The 16928-nt window shown below is 41.6% G+C and overlaps 1 protein-coding gene across 1 annotated transcript in view; it reads left to right on the top strand.

The window, feature by feature from the left end:
* The window catches only part of FBXO36 (F-box protein 36), a 154991-nt gene that overhangs the window by 48631 nt on the left and 89432 nt on the right, over window positions 1-16928 (top strand). The window contains exon 2 of the mRNA XM_086944045.1: window positions 14503-14611. Coding sequence (XP_086800171.1) covers window positions 14503-14611 — 109 coding nt within the window. The remainder of the gene's footprint in view (window positions 1-14502; window positions 14612-16928) is intronic.

Below are 16928 nucleotides of genomic sequence, written 5' to 3'. Positions count from 1 at the left end.
CAGTGACCGGGTGGAACCAGGAAGGAACCAGACGACGTCGAGGAGCAATCAGGTGCTGTCTTGAAGCTTGTCTTGGCAGCCATGTGGACCAGGAGGCGTCGTCGACAACCAGGTGCTGAAGACGGGCTGTCCCATGAATTATCTCGCAAATGGAAGGGTTGACTTCCAGATTGGGGTCGACAAGCCATGGCAAAGGCAACCCACGCAGGATACAACAATGGCTTCTGGTGCAGACCAGCAAGGTCTGGGGTGCTTCACCTTTGCAGGAAGCAAGGGCCAGTCTGGAGCAACCAGACCAGCGATGTGGTTCAAAAGGATTGTTGTCACAGAGGCTACTAGCCAACGGGCCAGCAACCGGACAACGCGACGAGCAGAACAAAAGCAGAAGGGCCCCACAAAGAACTCGTGGAGAGTGGGGGGCTGATCTTCGTCGCAGATGGAGATCGGGATCGGGGCATCTCAATCCCCAGTGCACTGCTTCGAGGGTGCCTCAGGAGCTGCACAGGTAGCAAGTTGCAGGCTTTTCAAGATGTCCGGTCCCACGTGTCTCTTCGCCTCCACGGATCTCAGCTGTGCTGCAGTCATGAAGAGAGGGTCAGAGAGGTCTGGAAGTCTGGGTCTTGTCAGGCTCTGTTCTCGGGTTACAGCGGGAACGTCGACAAAGCAAGCCGTTGATTTGGTGGATGGTGCCTGGTTGCCCAGGGTGGTCACTCCTTGGCCACAAGGGAGATTCTTCAGTTTCAGCAGAATGTCGAAGGTCCAGAGTTTTATTTCGGGTTTCAGTCAGGATCAAAATCTAAAGTCTCAGGACTCAGCTCCTACTGTTATACAATTAAAAGGGGCTGGATTACTGACTAGGTCCCTCCTGTGGGTGGGACCAGGAAGGGGGGTGGTTACACCCCCTCTCCTTTGTCCAGTTTCGCGCCAGAGCTGTGGCTGGAGTGCCCCAGCAACCGGATTGAACTGGGGTATGCATGGAGCACCTAGTGTGCCCGAGGCAGTGTCTCATTCTATTCAGCCCTCCCTGTCCCAATACACAAAGTCCTGTCTGGGGTGGTGCTCGCACCTCTCCAGGCAGGAAACCTATTGTCCAAACCTCTGTGACTGGAAGGACTCCCAGCAGCAGTAGGTCAGACTTGTGTCGGTGGCAGCAGCGTCCATTTTGTGATGCTGGGGCTCTGGTTAACTTTAACCGGGATAGTCAGCAACAACATGTCTTCTCCCTCTAGAAGGGTCGAATGCTACCCCCCGTCGCCAGAATTGGAGAGGGGGTAGTATTCCAAAGTGTATGACACCTTACACGACATGTTTGGATAAAGCCAAACCAAAGTTAGCATTAACCGCGAGGATTATAATGCACTTAAGAGTATATGGTATGGCGATATCATAGAACAGCTATAAGGACATGGTTCCGAAAGATGCAGACAGGCTCATCTCATGCTAGAGCACCATCTCAACCATAACCAAGCACTCTGCCTCCAGGATTGTTAAAGCCTGCCATAGGAGTGACTTATAGGTTACTATGTGTCTATATATAAGTAGGTATAGGAATACTATACCTAATCAAGGAGTGATCAGCCAGTTGTGTCTATTTGAGTGGCCAGCCAGTTGTGGCATAATACATGCTGCAGCCCCTGGTAGGCCTTGTTTACACCTATTCCCTGAGTACCTAGGGTACACTTCTACAGGGGCTGACAAGGTGAACCAATTCCAAATTGTGGATGTACCTAGAGTACATGGTGTAAATTTAGAGAGAGTGCATCTGTGTTGTGGGTCTGATTAGCAGGCCCACAGCCATATCTAAGTCGAAAACCAGTAAAGCAAAGCAAAAAGTGGGGGTGACCATAGGAAGCAGACCCTACTCTCCTACAGAGATGATAATGGAGCAAGAGTGGAGGGGAGCGAAAGGTAAACAAGCCACATGGAGAAAAAGAGGAGTGTAAAGAAAGATGAAGTAAAGAGGATGAATAAGGGGATGAGCCAAATGAAATCGGAAGGCGGGTAGCAAAAGCTACAAGCAGGATATTAACTCAGATTTCTTTAATTTAAATAGTAATCTGGCCCAGAACCATTATCTACGATTTGCTAAGATTTGTCTGAGGCTGAGTGCATTCATAAAATTGACATACTTCTCTAGGCCAATGCAATATGTGAGACAAGTACATCATCAGAGTAGTGGTGGAAATAGCCTACCACTCTCCTGCGGAGGATCTGCGGGCACACAAGAAAGTGCTTTCTCGCAATCCATTAATATATAGGATAAAAAGGAACGGGGCTTATGTGCACCCCTGCTGTACACTTCTAATCAAAGGGAGTGGGACACTCCCCGTTTCCGCTGTACCTCACTGACACATATTCGTGCATGTGGGTCTATTGTAACAAATAGATTAGGTCGTGATTGGCTCCCAAATACTTCATGATGGCCCAAAGCTTGAATCTGTACACAATATCAGAAGGACTGGAAAGCTCCACAAATGCTAGATGAATGGCCTTCTTGAAAAAACATTTGGCAATATGTAGAAAATTAGGAAAAGCAATTTCCAAATTGCGCAAATCCTAATGTACTAAAAAAGATATTTTAAAATAACAATTTGTAGTGGGGTCGCAAATCGACATACTACATGAATATTAATGAGGTAGGTCGCACTTTGTAACCCACAAGTAACCACAGAAATCACAGGGTTGGTTGCCTGCTGGGGTCAGCCTACCGCAATGCCTGTGATATCTTTTTAAAAAAGCAAACAATTTGTCTTTGAAATGGAGCCCGTTTTCCTTAAAGGAAAACGGGATGCATTTCAAAAGAAAAATAGAATATTTAAGTGTCTTATTTTTTTTTGTTTGAGTAGGCATTGGTCCATGAGACCATTACCTGATCTTAAAAAAAGATATCTTTTTAAATTCTCAAAAGGGAAGGGGTCCCCTGAAAACCCCTTTCTATTTGCAAATGGTTACCACCCCCTTTGGTAATCAGTAAAAAAAAATTGGGATTTAGTAACACGTTACTGAATCACAATTTGGCTTTTCTACTTTTAAAAATGCAGTTGGGATCGCAAAAAAGCTTCTGTGAATCGGGGCGATTGTGACCTCCCAAAAAGCTTTATATATATGGCCCATAGTTTGCAGACATCAAGTAAGAATTTAAATACTTTTCCTGTGTTCCCTGCCCCTCTAGAAACCAGATGCAAAAAGAACAACTGATGGACAGAATGCAGAACAATGTCATACATTCACCCCAGTGCAGAGATCTGGGCCTAAAGCCATCGTTTTTTTTGCCCACTATGTCATTCCAGTTTGGACGCAGCCATATGCAAATCAGTCTTGACCCTGCACCCAATGGGAACAGTCCAGACCGAACTGCCAGGCCAGGTCCTCCCTGGACTGGAAACAAGCATTCCTAGGACCGGTTTCGGACTTTCAGCCCTCATCAGCTAGGATAGCTTGACTCCAGTGGCATGGAGAGCACAGGAACCACGTCTGGGCATACCTGTCCCACTCGGGGTGACAAATGCAAAAAGAAAAATTGATGGATAGAATGCAGATCAATGTCATACATTCACCCCAATACAGAGATCTGGGCCTAAAGCCATCGTTTTTTTGCTTACCATGCCTTTCCAGTTTGGACCCAGCCATATGCAAATCAGTCTTGATCCTGCACCCAGCTGGATGTCTGAGATATTAACTGATATCTATTTGTGCAACTTACCGAATAAACACCACCTAGTAACTTTTCTGGAGTCAAGAAAAAATTTAAGAATCTAGCAACAAGAGTCACTACAATCATCTTTTTTCAAATACAGGTGATTTCCATTGGACACAAACTCTCAGTCAATGGCAGGGGCCCTCAAATTGCTATGAGAACCTTACTGGGATATAGGGTCTACAATTCTGGATTTGCTTTATATCGTTCTAAGAGGAGCACATTTGAGCCAGAAATGTTGTTGAATAAATTATCCAAGATTGTGGTAACTACCTCTGCAATCCCATAAAACTAATTTCCTTTCACTAGCCAAAGTTGTCCTACAGTTAGAAATGTCATAATCACCAAAATCGTATAGTGACATAAATGAGCCAGCCACCGTCCAAACTAATCTCATCCATTGCAGCTGAAAGGCAGCTCTCTTTCATCTGCCAGCCACCACATTCCATAAAATTCTGTGACCAGCGAAATCACAAGCATCTGCAAGATCATCCCGGGATTTACTATTACATACTCAGTTGGTCGATTTTACAGCTCTTTTATTTTCACCACACATCTGCTAATCCCCTTTTGATTATGAGGTGAAACCTTTGCCACATTTCATACTTTGTGTCTTGCTTTGGCACTTATGGAATTATGCCACTCATTTGAGTTGCCTTTAGCTTCATCATTACTTTATGTGGTCAGGGATCCGGCAATAAGCTGATTTAAAGTATAAAACCCTTCTCTTGTTTTGGAATCAACTCCCTACAACTCCAGACATGCCTTTAAAGTAAGTAAACCCATCACTGTTTTTGTGTTTGGCCAAAACCGAGGAAGAGGCCATTTCAATGTAAGAAATGATAGGGGGTTTCCACCTAGTACCCAAATATAAGGAGAAGTCTTTGAAATCCTTCACTTATGCCCTGACTGTCTTAAATGATCAGTTGTATAAGACTTCATGATAGCTACTACACTTTCCTTAAGTCCTATAATACCTTTAGCTTCCTTTCAGCCAAAGACACTGTCATTGTCCAAAGTGGCATTGCTGCATCAAGAGCACAACTTTTTTCTGGCATCCAAAGCAAGGTGTAATATCTAAAGAGCATGCCCTTTTTGATCTGCGAAATTCACTAGAATTCATTATCTTGAGGACAATGTAAAGCAAAATGTAATAGTCTCAGTTATTTGCTTTCAAAGCAGGAAAACGCCTAGCGGACAATGGGAGAAATAGGTTAAAGCAAGGTCCTTCCATTCTATGTGGTTGGAAATTATATCTTATGTGAGGGTGTAGCGTAGCATTTAGTCTTTTTGATGGGTTTTTTAATGTGGATAAAATATAAAGTCATTATGACATTAAAATCAAAATCTGCGCGGCTGACTCCTTTGCTCTTATCAGGCACGGGCCTTCACCCCACCAGCTTTTCCATCCACCCCAATTGTCTCCCACCCTCTCTTCTCCCCACCCAATCTCTCCCCCCTCTGTTGGTTTCGATATTATTGCATGGTTGGCAAGGTTTATCATCAACTCCCAGTACATTGACTGAGACAAGAGGTTGGGAATGGCCCTACAAGAACTGGTGGCCACAACGATGTACTCAGCTTGCTGATTCTAAGAGTGGACTAAACTGAACTCTTAACTTGACTCAGCCACGTCCCTGGGCTCGATTGGCCACCATATGGCCTGGTATTTCGGGATTCCCCTTCTACTTATCTACCAATTTGGTAATGTTTCCCTGCTGTATTTTTATACAAAACATAAATAAAAGTTGCAAAAATAATCAAAATCTGCATTAAGTCAGAGTAATTCAGAAAAAGGGCGCAACCGTTGTAGCTTAGGCAGGGTTCTGGGTTTGCTTCCGTCTAGTTCGGAGATTGTCTGGTGTGCAGGGGAAAGTTCCTATGTGATCCCTGTTCAGGCGCCTTTTGTGAAACATAGTTTGATTGTCACGGCCTCCATTTTGCCTACACTGGTGTTTGTTGAGTAACAAACATTGTGGACTGTTGGAAAACATCATTGATGAGCACTTTAATAGCGCATCAAACTGTTATGTTTGTTTGTTAATTAATGTTTTAATGTTTGAGCTTGTAAAGCGCACTGCTACCCGTTGGTTTCCTGGCACTGTATAACGCTGGGGAACCCGTCCTGGCTTTCCCTGTGGGATGGTCCAAGCTGGGAGTCCCCAAGGTGGAGCCAGGCATCCCCGGCGTTGATGGGGCCGTTGTGGAGATTAGACAAGCTAATGCCCAGAGTTGCCGAGTAGGACCCCTGATTAGAGTAGGCACCGAAGCGAGAATTATCGAGTCCGCTGACCCAAGTCAATGACCCTGCCGCGTCGGGAATTGAATCCTGGTCCCGGCCGACTTCTGCTCCCGGGTCTGCCGCCTCTAACCAGTGAGCCACACCACTCCACTAATGTGCACAAGGATTGTGGCAGGTCAGAATATTGTATGTTTCACCCACTAGGTTTTTTGTGCATTTCTGCGCTGATGAGCACAGCTCATTTTTTGGGGGTATTTCATTCTTACAAAAAAAATATATATATATATTTGGAAAGGAAGCAGACAGAGCATATCAGTTTAATCCATTTCGTATTTTGTGCATTTTTACACTGATGTGCACAGCTCATTTTTTGGGGGCATCACATTCTAAAAAAAACGTACCTCATTAAAAAGGAAGCAGACAGAGCGTATAAGTGGACATCCATAATATTTTGCTTATACGCACAGCAAAGCCAGCATAGTAAGTGATGCTTATGTGTTCTGCTTATGTGTTCTGCTGGAGTGTGCTATTTTGCTAATGTCCGCTATTTTATATTATGCATGGATAGACTGCACAAGTGAATATTCATATTTACATCAATTTTGTGCACAGTTTTGGTATTGTTTGTAAGATCAATGCTGTAGTTACACATATTCTACTCATATTGCAAAAGTCATTGTGGTGTTCAGTGGACGCTTCCATGGGCATTGCTTACTTTGGTGGTGTGTTAAGTATATTCTGGTTGTAGTGACTACAGTTTTTTTTCGTTCTCACGCTCCATCATGCAATCAGGACATCCTCCACCAGCATTTTTGGAATCACCAGGAAGTCCTGCCATACCATGGAATCAATGATTTGATGCATATGCAATTTATCTTGAGGCTTTAGAGGCGTCTCACTACAAGGCAGAGAGGCAAAAACATATATTGTTACATTCATTGGGTTTTTAGGGGAGAGAAGTGTACATACATCTTCCAGAGCGAATTCCAGTAGACGGTCAAGCACTTGATGAATACCAAGAGATGGTAAAGAAATTAAAGGAAAAGTTTGACATTCAACCTAGCTTGGTTGTCTTCCGACATGAGTTGTTCAAAATACCTCAATCTCCATCAGAACATTTGGACCCATACATCAGTGTGTTGAGGAAACTGTGTGCAAAGTATCAGTTTGCAGATTTCACTGATGAACTGATCAGAGATGATTTATTGGATATGTTGGGTGAAGCCGAGTCGTTTTCAAAAATTGACTTAGCTTCAGTAAACCATCAGGTTGAATTGGAAGAATATTCGCCTCGGCTAAATTATTTGCTTGGGGTGTCAGAAACGATGATTGCTGCCCGAGATGTAATAAGGGGCAAGCAGATCTACTACATATGTTTTTTACTTGTGAGCGGCTGGCCCCGGTTCAGGTTGCAGTTATGAAATTTTGGGAGTGGCTGCTACGTCACAAGATCGATCTATCCCCAACACTGATGTTATTTGGCTCAGATTCTAAATTGGTTTTGACAGAGGACCAGGCCGCTTTGGTTTTTATGTCGGTTGCTGTGCTCAGAATTCTGATCTCGGCCGGTTGGAAGGATGTTACAGCCCTATCTTATCAGATGTGGATCTCTAGATTCTTAGGTATATATAATATTGAGTCCTGCCTCTATGATCTTAAAGGCGCTAAAAAACGAGAGATGGGAAGACGCCTTTGGGCCCCAGTCAAGAAATGGCTGGAGAACAGAATATGAACCTGATATGTACTGTATTGTCTTAATTATTGGAAGATCATCTGTATTTTACCCCCACATCATGTAATGTGTTTTTAACTGTTTATATCAGAGTGATTATCTATTTGTATCAGATGTTTTTATACCTCGCATGTGATTAATTAACAGTTTTGTCTTTATGCATCATGAACTTAAAAAAAAAAAAAATGAATTGGAAGAATCACCCAGACATTACACAGCAGTCATTACCCCTTCGAGTACATACATGTATTCCACAATGTGTTGATTTTCGCAAAGAAGTTGCAAGACAATGACACCATACTACGGAAGGTTCTTTAGATTTTTCAAGACAGGGGAATGGTAGTCAAGAAGGAAAGTGGTAGTTTTGGAAGGACAAGGTTGAATTCTTGGGTCACATAATTTCTGGGAAAGGTATCTATCCGAGACCTGGTTTGGTAAAGGTGGTTGTGAATTTTCCACCCCCTAAGGACAAGGATGAGTTACGCTCATTTATTGGTCATTGTGAATTTTATGCGAGATCAATGCTGGGTATGCTACCAAAATGAGAAAAAACGTACAAAGTTTTTAAAGAAAAGTTTTCCCATTTGAGTGGGATGAGTGTTCTCAAGAGACTTTCAAAATGGTTAAAAGAGAAGTGACTAGGGCGAGAGCCTTACATTCCCATACACCATCACAGTTGATGCGAGCAAATATGGACCTAGGTGCAGTACTAACCGACTACTAGGGATGTGGACCAATTACTGTAAGTTTGCATCAATTCTGGAACCTCAGCTCAATTTCTCTGTGATTTGAAAAAGAGTTGCTGACCTGCTTTCTGAACATTGAGTAGTTTAGGTCCTATGTATGGGGGAGAAGATTATTCTAACAGATCACGAGCCTCTGTTGAACATACTTACTGGTGAGAGAGTCAAGTTTAACACTCCCTGTATAGCTCGCCTTACCACAAAGCTTTTATAATATGAATTTGTTATTGCACTTACTCCAGGCTAAAACAATGTCACTGCAAATATGTTTTCCAGATTGCCCGTGAATGACCAGGAAGTAATAGACACTTAAGATGATGTGGAGAGTTGTTGTATAGCTGCTGTGGATATGCCTGTGTATGAAGCATGCTCAGAAAAATAATAGAGCCTGACGAGTGAAATAGATGTAGTGCTGAATGAAGTTCAGGAATATATTATCAACGGTTGTCCTAAAGAAAGGTGTCTGAGCCCAGAGATTCAGCCCTATAGTAAAATTGCTGAGGAATTGTCCATGGAGGATGGAGTGGTGATGAGGGGTGACAAGTATGTTCCACCTGAAATACTGCATCCTAAGCTTATCAAATTGTCTCATAAAGAGCATTTGGGGTTAACAATGACAAAGAGGAGAGCCCGGGGCGTATTATTGTTGGCCTTCAATGGATAAGGACATTGGTGTCGAAGTTAAAGAATGTGTGGTGTGTAGCACATCAGAAAAGAGGTTTGAAGTAGTTTTGCCCCCATTGCATCCCATCCAATATCCTGACAGACCATGGGCCAAGCTGGGCATTGATATGCTCAGACCGTTCAATTTCTTGCAGCATCATGTACAATATGCGTTTGTCCTGATGAGTTATCATAGTAAATGGCTGAAGATAAGTTTGTTTTCCACGCCTTCTTCAAGTAATACTGTGACATTTTTGAAGGATGTGTTTACCAGAGAAGGATTTCCAGGACATGTAATTTTGGATAATGGTGTATAATTTGTAAATACTGATATGGAGGAATTATTGAGAAAATCAGGTGTGAAACACTTGAAAAGTTCCCTCTATCATCCTCAAACCAATGGACTGTTATAGAGGATGGACAGGGTGATGGTTGATTTTTGCTCACAGTGCCTTATGCCAGAGAGTTGTCGAGAACCAAAGAACAAAAAAGGAAAGGTATGATTCCAGAAAAAGTGTGAAATGTGTTCTATTTCAAGTGGGTGACCCAGTATGGGTTAAGAAAACGAGTTATGCAAAGATGGGGGATGCCAAGTATACAGAAACTGTTAAGGTCAACTGAGTATGTGGAAGGGAAACATTGGTGGAATGTCGGAAATAATGTCAAAGTATCTAAAGAGGTTCAAGATGCTATTTCTAAAAAACCCTATGGGAGCTGTAGTAATCTTGGTAAATCTTTTCAGTCCAAGAGTGGGCTCTCTGTGTCTTCAGATGTACATTTTTATCATTTTGTATTTCTATTGTGCAGTTTGAGTTATTTATTTTATTCTTATAACATATTGCATTTGTTTTGTAATTGTTTCCCATTTTTCATTTTGGGTTTTCAAGTTTGTTTTTGTATAAAAAATTGGATAGCATGTTGTGTTCCACTGTAATACATATGTCATGAAAATGGGATGTTATTATAATTTCACTACTTCCTTTAAATGGAGAGTTCCAAGGAGGGCAGTTGGAACTTTCCTGGAGAAGTGTGACAGCGGTGGCGTCTGGTAAGACTATGTATACTAAATAAACTGATGATTGGCACAATATTTCTGGATGTCATTATCATTACACACTCTTTCTATTGTTTGCCAATATTAGACGGTTTTAGGGCAGGTTCAGATTAGGTGATAAAAGTCAGCATCTAGACTATGGCTTCAAAAGCAGGTAGGGAAGGGAGTCTGGTTGCGTGCCACATCTGCCTGGGTGAAAAGTATACTGTGAAGATATGTAAGTTGGATCAACCTCAATTGGGTCCAGAAAGCAATCACGCGAAGAGCCATCGAGGGGCCAAACCTATTCCTCCTTTTGTTTAAGGGCCACAAATCTGTCAGGGGCATTGATAACCACGGTTTGAGATCCTGGATTTCCCAGTCATTCCATAAGGATCTTTCCTTCTACTGTGTTTTTTCTGGGAGACCTAAGAGTTCAGTTTGGTGGCTTGAGAGTGTGTGCCATTTCTACAAATATTTAGGCTTGTGAACCAGCTATTTGGGATCAGCAGTGGAAAGCTCTGTAGTGTGTAAAGGAAACGTGGAAGGATCATAATTTTCAATAAGGCCACCCTACCTAAAATATTGAGTGGAAGTTTGGACCATTTCTGGGGGTCTTTTTTTATTTTAGTGAGAAGGGGAGAAAGGTTGAGATTCCATGTCAACCCGGGCTCCAGGCTTTATAAATACCAAGGTATAGAAAGCTCAAGTGCCATATGGGAAGGGAGTTATGCCATGTGATACCTTTCCGATCTCCTTATAGTGGGACCAGTAAGTATTTGGAACAATTTGCATGAAGCTGCTTCACATATACCCAGGATGTGTACGAGACGAGCTCCAGATAGTTGAGGTTTGGCTAGAAATAGTAAAATATCTCAGCGTATAGAGATATTCTATTTTTCGCTCGATCTCCCCATTGCCATCACCAATATTTGAGCATCACAATGGATCGGTTGGGTAAGGGGTTCTATTGCGACGCTGAAGTGGTGGGGGGAGGGGAGACAGTAGACACCCCTGTCTGGTCCTTCTACAGACTCTAAATGGATTGGAGATCACTCCGTCAATTTGGACTTATATAGAAGGCACCAGGTAGAGTATGATGGTATATCTCCTAAATCGAGGTCCGAACCGCATGTGCTTGAGGACACTGTCTAACAAGAAGTAGTCATCCGATTCAAAAACCTTTTTTAAGTCGACCAGCAAAAAGGAGCATGGATCTTTCATTTGGTTAAGGTGGGCTAACGCCACATATACAGTGTTGGGCGCTACGGTTGGGTATAAAGCCACAATGATCCAGGTTGACCAGCGAAGCCAGTAGACTCTAAAGTCTATTTGCTAGGGCAGTGGTGAAGATTTTAACTTCTGTATTGATAAGTGATCATGGGTCTGTCAGTGTCATTTGTATATTGCCATTATGTATGAATCTAGATGTAAACATTATCTGCAACATCTAGTTTAGAAGCAGGCTACATTCTGGAAGATAATGTTGATATATTTAGGATAACATGTACATCTCTGAGTAGGACTTTGGTCCTAAATTCATTAGTTATTGATGCCAATTTCAACCAACAGTTTCTCAATCATATTTAGGATTATAAAATCAAAAATGGGTTGCAATACTTTCCATTTGAGCTAAATCATCGCTCTCTCCTCTCACAAACCCTTTTGTGATGGAAAGTTTCAACTTAAATATTTGAAACACACATCATTGGTAACTCTATATATTAGTGGAGATTTCTTTATATTGTGGGGGACATTATATGCAACATCTAGTTTACAAGTAGGCTATATTCTGTAAGTTCATGTTCATATATTTAGGGTGAACACAAGGAGATGATGGACAATGCCCTGAAACTTTTCAGACACTCACCCCCAATCACAGCTCTGGGTTTAATCCATCATCGTACTTTAGCTCACTTCGCCACCTCAGTTCAGACCGAGCTATATGCAAATCAGTCTTGACCCTGTGCCTCATAGAAACAGGCCAGCTCAAACTTACAAGCCCGGTCTTCCTTGATCCGGAAACAAGCATCCTGGGACCGGTTTCGGGGTAACACACCTCATCAGCTAGGCTAGATTGAATCCAGTGGCAAAGTGAGCAAGGGACCACCATCTGGGCATACCCTGCCAACTTCAGGCGAACAAAGAAAACACAAGGAGATGATGGAAGGAGCGCAAAAACATTTCAGACACGCACCCCTAGTCACAGATCCGGGTTGAATCATCATCGTTATTTATGTCACTTCCCCACCTCAGTTCAGAACCAGCTATGTGCAAATCTTTCTTGACCCTGTGCCTCATGAGAACAGAATAGCCCGAACTTCCAAACCAGGTCCTCCCTGAATCGGAAACAAGCATCCTGAGACCGGTTTTGGGGTAACACCCCTCATCAACTAGGCTAGCTCGAATGCAGTGGCAAAGTGAGCAAGGGACCCACAACTGGGCATACCCTTCCAACTTAGGGTAAACAAAGCAAACACAAGAAGATGATGGACGGAGTGCTGACACTTTTCAGACACTCACCCCTGTCCCAGATCTGGGTTAAATCCATCATCGTTCTTTAGCTCACTTTGCCACCTCATTGCAGACCCAGCTATATGCAAATCAGTCTTGAACCTGTGCCTCATGGGATCAGACCAGCCCAAACTACTGGCCAATGCTTATTCCTGGTTCAGGGAAGACCTAGCTTGGCAGTTCAGGTTATATTGTTCTCAGGAGGCACAGGGTCAATACTAATTTGCATATAGCTGGGTCTGAACTGGGTTAGCGAAGTGAGCTAATGAACGATAATGGATTCAACCCAGATCTGTGACTGGGGGTGAGTGTCTGAAAAGTTTCAGTGCTCCATCCATCATCTTGTGTTTACTTTGTTTGCCCTACGTTGGCAGGGTATGCCCATACGTGGGTCCCTTGCTCACGTTGCCACTGGAATCAAGCTAGCCTGGCTGATGAGGGGTGTGAACCCGAAAACGGACACAGGATCCTTGTTTCTGATCCAGGGAAGACCTGGCTTTGCAGTGTGGGCTGGACTGTTCCCATGAGGCACAGGGTCAAGTCTGATTTGCAAATAGCTGAGTCTGAACTGGGGTGGTGAAGTGAGCTAAAGAACGATGATTGATTCAACCCAGATCTGTGACTGGGGGTGAGTGTCTGAAAAGTTTCAGTGCTCCGTCCATCATCTTCTTGTCTTTGCCATACATTTAGGGCAACATTTACATCTCTAATTAGGACTTTAATCCTTAATTCAATAATTATTCATGCCAAATTCAACCAACAATGTAGCAATCGAATGATAACCTCAAAAATGTGTTGCAATATATCCCATTTGAGCTAAACCACTACCCTTCCGTCTCTCAAACCCTTTTGTGATGGAAAGTTTATCAGTTTAAATATTTGAAATACACCTACTTCGTAGCTCTATATATAAGGGGAGATTTCTTTATATTGTGTGCGATTAAAATATTTTGAGTTGCTCAGGACACATTTTTCATATTTGTTTTGTTGCATAAACTATGACCATAGAAACAAAGGGTGTATTTTTTTTTTAATGATACAGTTGTCCGTACTTCAGAGATGATGTCACACTTTGCTAAGGGTGAGTTGAGGGCTGTTCTACACAATGCAGATTATAGCATTCCTTGCTGTGGGTAGGGAGTCGTGAAGTCCTACTGATATGACCGGTTTCATCACAATGTCTTAACTAAAATTTGAATCTTCGTGCGTTAATAGAATACCGTAAACTTTTTAAAATTTGGATGTAAACATTCAAGGAAACATTGCATATATTATTAGGAGGTCGACTTCCTTGTACTACTTCGCCTTCTTCATTTTAGCATAGGCATATGAATGGCACTCATTATTTTTCTTAAATAATATAATAATAACTACAGATATGCAAATAGCTAGTGTACAGTCTTCTAAGGATATTCTTAATGTATTAAATGTGCATAAATTTGCAGAATAACGGTATAGAGATTTTTTTTTCTCCAAGCACACCAAATGCAGTGGCCTAGGATATCATTTAACGAGTTTGGTGACTATAATCTATATGGCTATCTCGAGTTACATATGTATAGTAATCTACTGTCCTGTAACGTACAATAGTATCTACAAAGGAGTTTTATTGTTATATATGGCTCAGGGAGAATATGATTTAAGATGTACTTTTGTGATTTGCAAATCGATGCTCGTTTTATTTTACAGCATGTCTGAAAATGTTTTTAAAAACAAACAATTTACAATGTTTGTTTGAAGCTTACCATGTTATGTGATGCTCCATCAAAAATATAATTGAAGGCACTTGAGTTTCGGTGTTGCCTGCCAGAAAATGATGAATCACTATTTACTATGTGTTCTACATTCACGAGTCTTATTATTAAATATGAAATACAGGTGATTTTACGATGGTGGAAGATCTCTCTTCGAAGTGAATTTCGTGATGCAAGACCTGGAGAATATAGAGAATCTCACCAGGATTTCCTGGATGATACCTCCCTGCAAGGTACATATTAAATATTTAGTTGTTAGTTTATATGTGCCTGATATTTTTTAACCATCAAAGTTGTCTATTTGAATTCAGACACCAAGGTAGTTGTCAGCCATGACTACCCAAATTCGGAGCTAAATCCTTGTTCTTTGCAAATAGAATTTAAAATGAGTGTATTATGTTTGCATCATACATCGACACAACTCAATATCTTATGCTAACACACCCATCATAATATGTATAGACAACCGGCTTCAAATATCCCCACAACCAACATCATATGTCCACACAACCAACATCATACATCCGCACAATCAAAATCCTATGTCCACACAACCAATATCATACACCAACATACGACCAGTATATGTCTACACAACCCACAAAATACAAAACTATACCTACAAACCAATGGCAGCACACTCCCCTTCATATATCTCATATCATTTGTCCATCTGACCCACCATCATATGCCAACGCACTCACAATTGTACTCAAACATATCTACTATCAGATATCTACACAATCAATATCATATACCAATGCACAAAAATCTAAACTAAATAGTGCAATACCCTACTAAACTATTGTTGAAAGGGAGCTAAAATTGGCTGATATATTAACAGTGGCTTCACCATAAAATAAAAAAAAATGTAATAACAATTTCCTAATGTCTCAACCCCACCATTCAAAGTAAGCCTTCGCGTACTCTCTTTACTACTTCAAACACATTTTCAAACACAATATAACATATCATAGAACATCATTAGTTGCATTATACACAAACCCACTATCATATTGGAAAACACCAAGCATTATACAACCACCCCCCCAATATAATATGACTTTCACCCACCCTTTTAATTTCGCACAGCCACTAGTATATACACCCAATATCACACAACCACACAGCCATATTCATGTGCCCAAACCCAACAACATACATTTATACACCCACCATCAATTTCCACACATCTTCCACATGTCAGAATCCACCATTATATATTTACCAACTCACTCTCTTATTGCAACTCACAAACCATCATGCACATCCCCAGTAGTGTACAGTGTTGCTCCATGACCTTAGTGATACCATCATACAACCCTTATTGCATGTCTATGCATGATCAATGGGACTTTGAAACCCATATCATGTTAAACATTCACACGTTATTGGGCTGGGAGTTAAGTTTGATGTACTTTGGCAGGACTGAGATATGAGCTGAAGGCAGCACCTAACTCTTATATGTCATAACTTTTTTTATTTTCGTACGTACAAGCGCCTTGAGACCCTTGCGGGTGAGTAGTGCGCTATACAAGTATCAATTTACTTTTGTGTCAGAATCACTGGTAGCATGTTAGTTAGCCTCAACTCCCTTAGATCTCTTTCAAATGCATTTTTATTTCATTGTTTATTGTTCGGTCAAAGGTTTGACAATGGACAGTCAAATATATTACTTAATAAGAATTCCCCCAAAAATGTAAAAAAAGAAATCATACAGTTTAAATATACTAAACTTAATGTACACTATCCAGAGCTTCAGTTGTGTATGAGTTTCTGATAACAAAGGTATTATATTCTTTAGGTAGTTTCCACCGGGCACTCAGGCAGTGCAAATGTTTTTGCATTGCTGTAATTAGACTAGACCATCATTATATTCCATAGATTATTCAACAAAATAATGTATTTTTCTTTTTTTATCATACTATTCAGGTTAGAATTTGGCATGGTAGAGTGCTTAAGTGGTAACCACTGACAAACAGTAACCTCTCTTATTTTATGTATAACGGTTATTGGGTGTTTTTGAAACATACATGAATATACCCCATCCAGTCCCCTGACTTAGTATAGCCAGAACCCTCACTCTCCACACGGCCATCAAACCTTCTAACCACATCAGCGACCCACTACCACCTCCCGTCTTCATAGAAAAAAAAGCTCCCATCCTCCCCATTATGGTCAAAGATTGTTAATGCTTCATTATTGCAAGGCACTAGCCCCAACTGCCTAAAAGCAGCACAGGTAACCTCCACTCTAAAAAAAAACTAATGCAGACAGTGTGGATCTCAAAAACGTATGCCCTATCTCCAACATCCCCACTCTGGCGATTCTTCTAGAAAAGTGTGTGCAGTTGCAACTCTGCATACACATTGAGAAATTCCAATTCTTGGTACACCATTGTTAGATCCAAATCCTCACCGCTGACCACCAATGTAAGATCTGGGGATCTCTAGTTGGCAATGGTATTCACCTTTGTCCAAATAGGGACCCTTACTTCTAAGTCAGGATAAGGGGATTACGCTCCTAAATAACCCCTGCTCACCCCCTTGG

Source organism: Lissotriton vulgaris, chromosome 11 (genome assembly GCF_964263255.1).
Source record: "Lissotriton vulgaris chromosome 11, aLisVul1.2, whole genome shotgun sequence".
In the NCBI taxonomy this organism is placed as follows: Eukaryota; Metazoa; Chordata; class Amphibia; order Caudata; family Salamandridae; genus Lissotriton; species Lissotriton vulgaris.
This window is presented reverse-complemented; position numbering and strand designations above follow the sequence as displayed.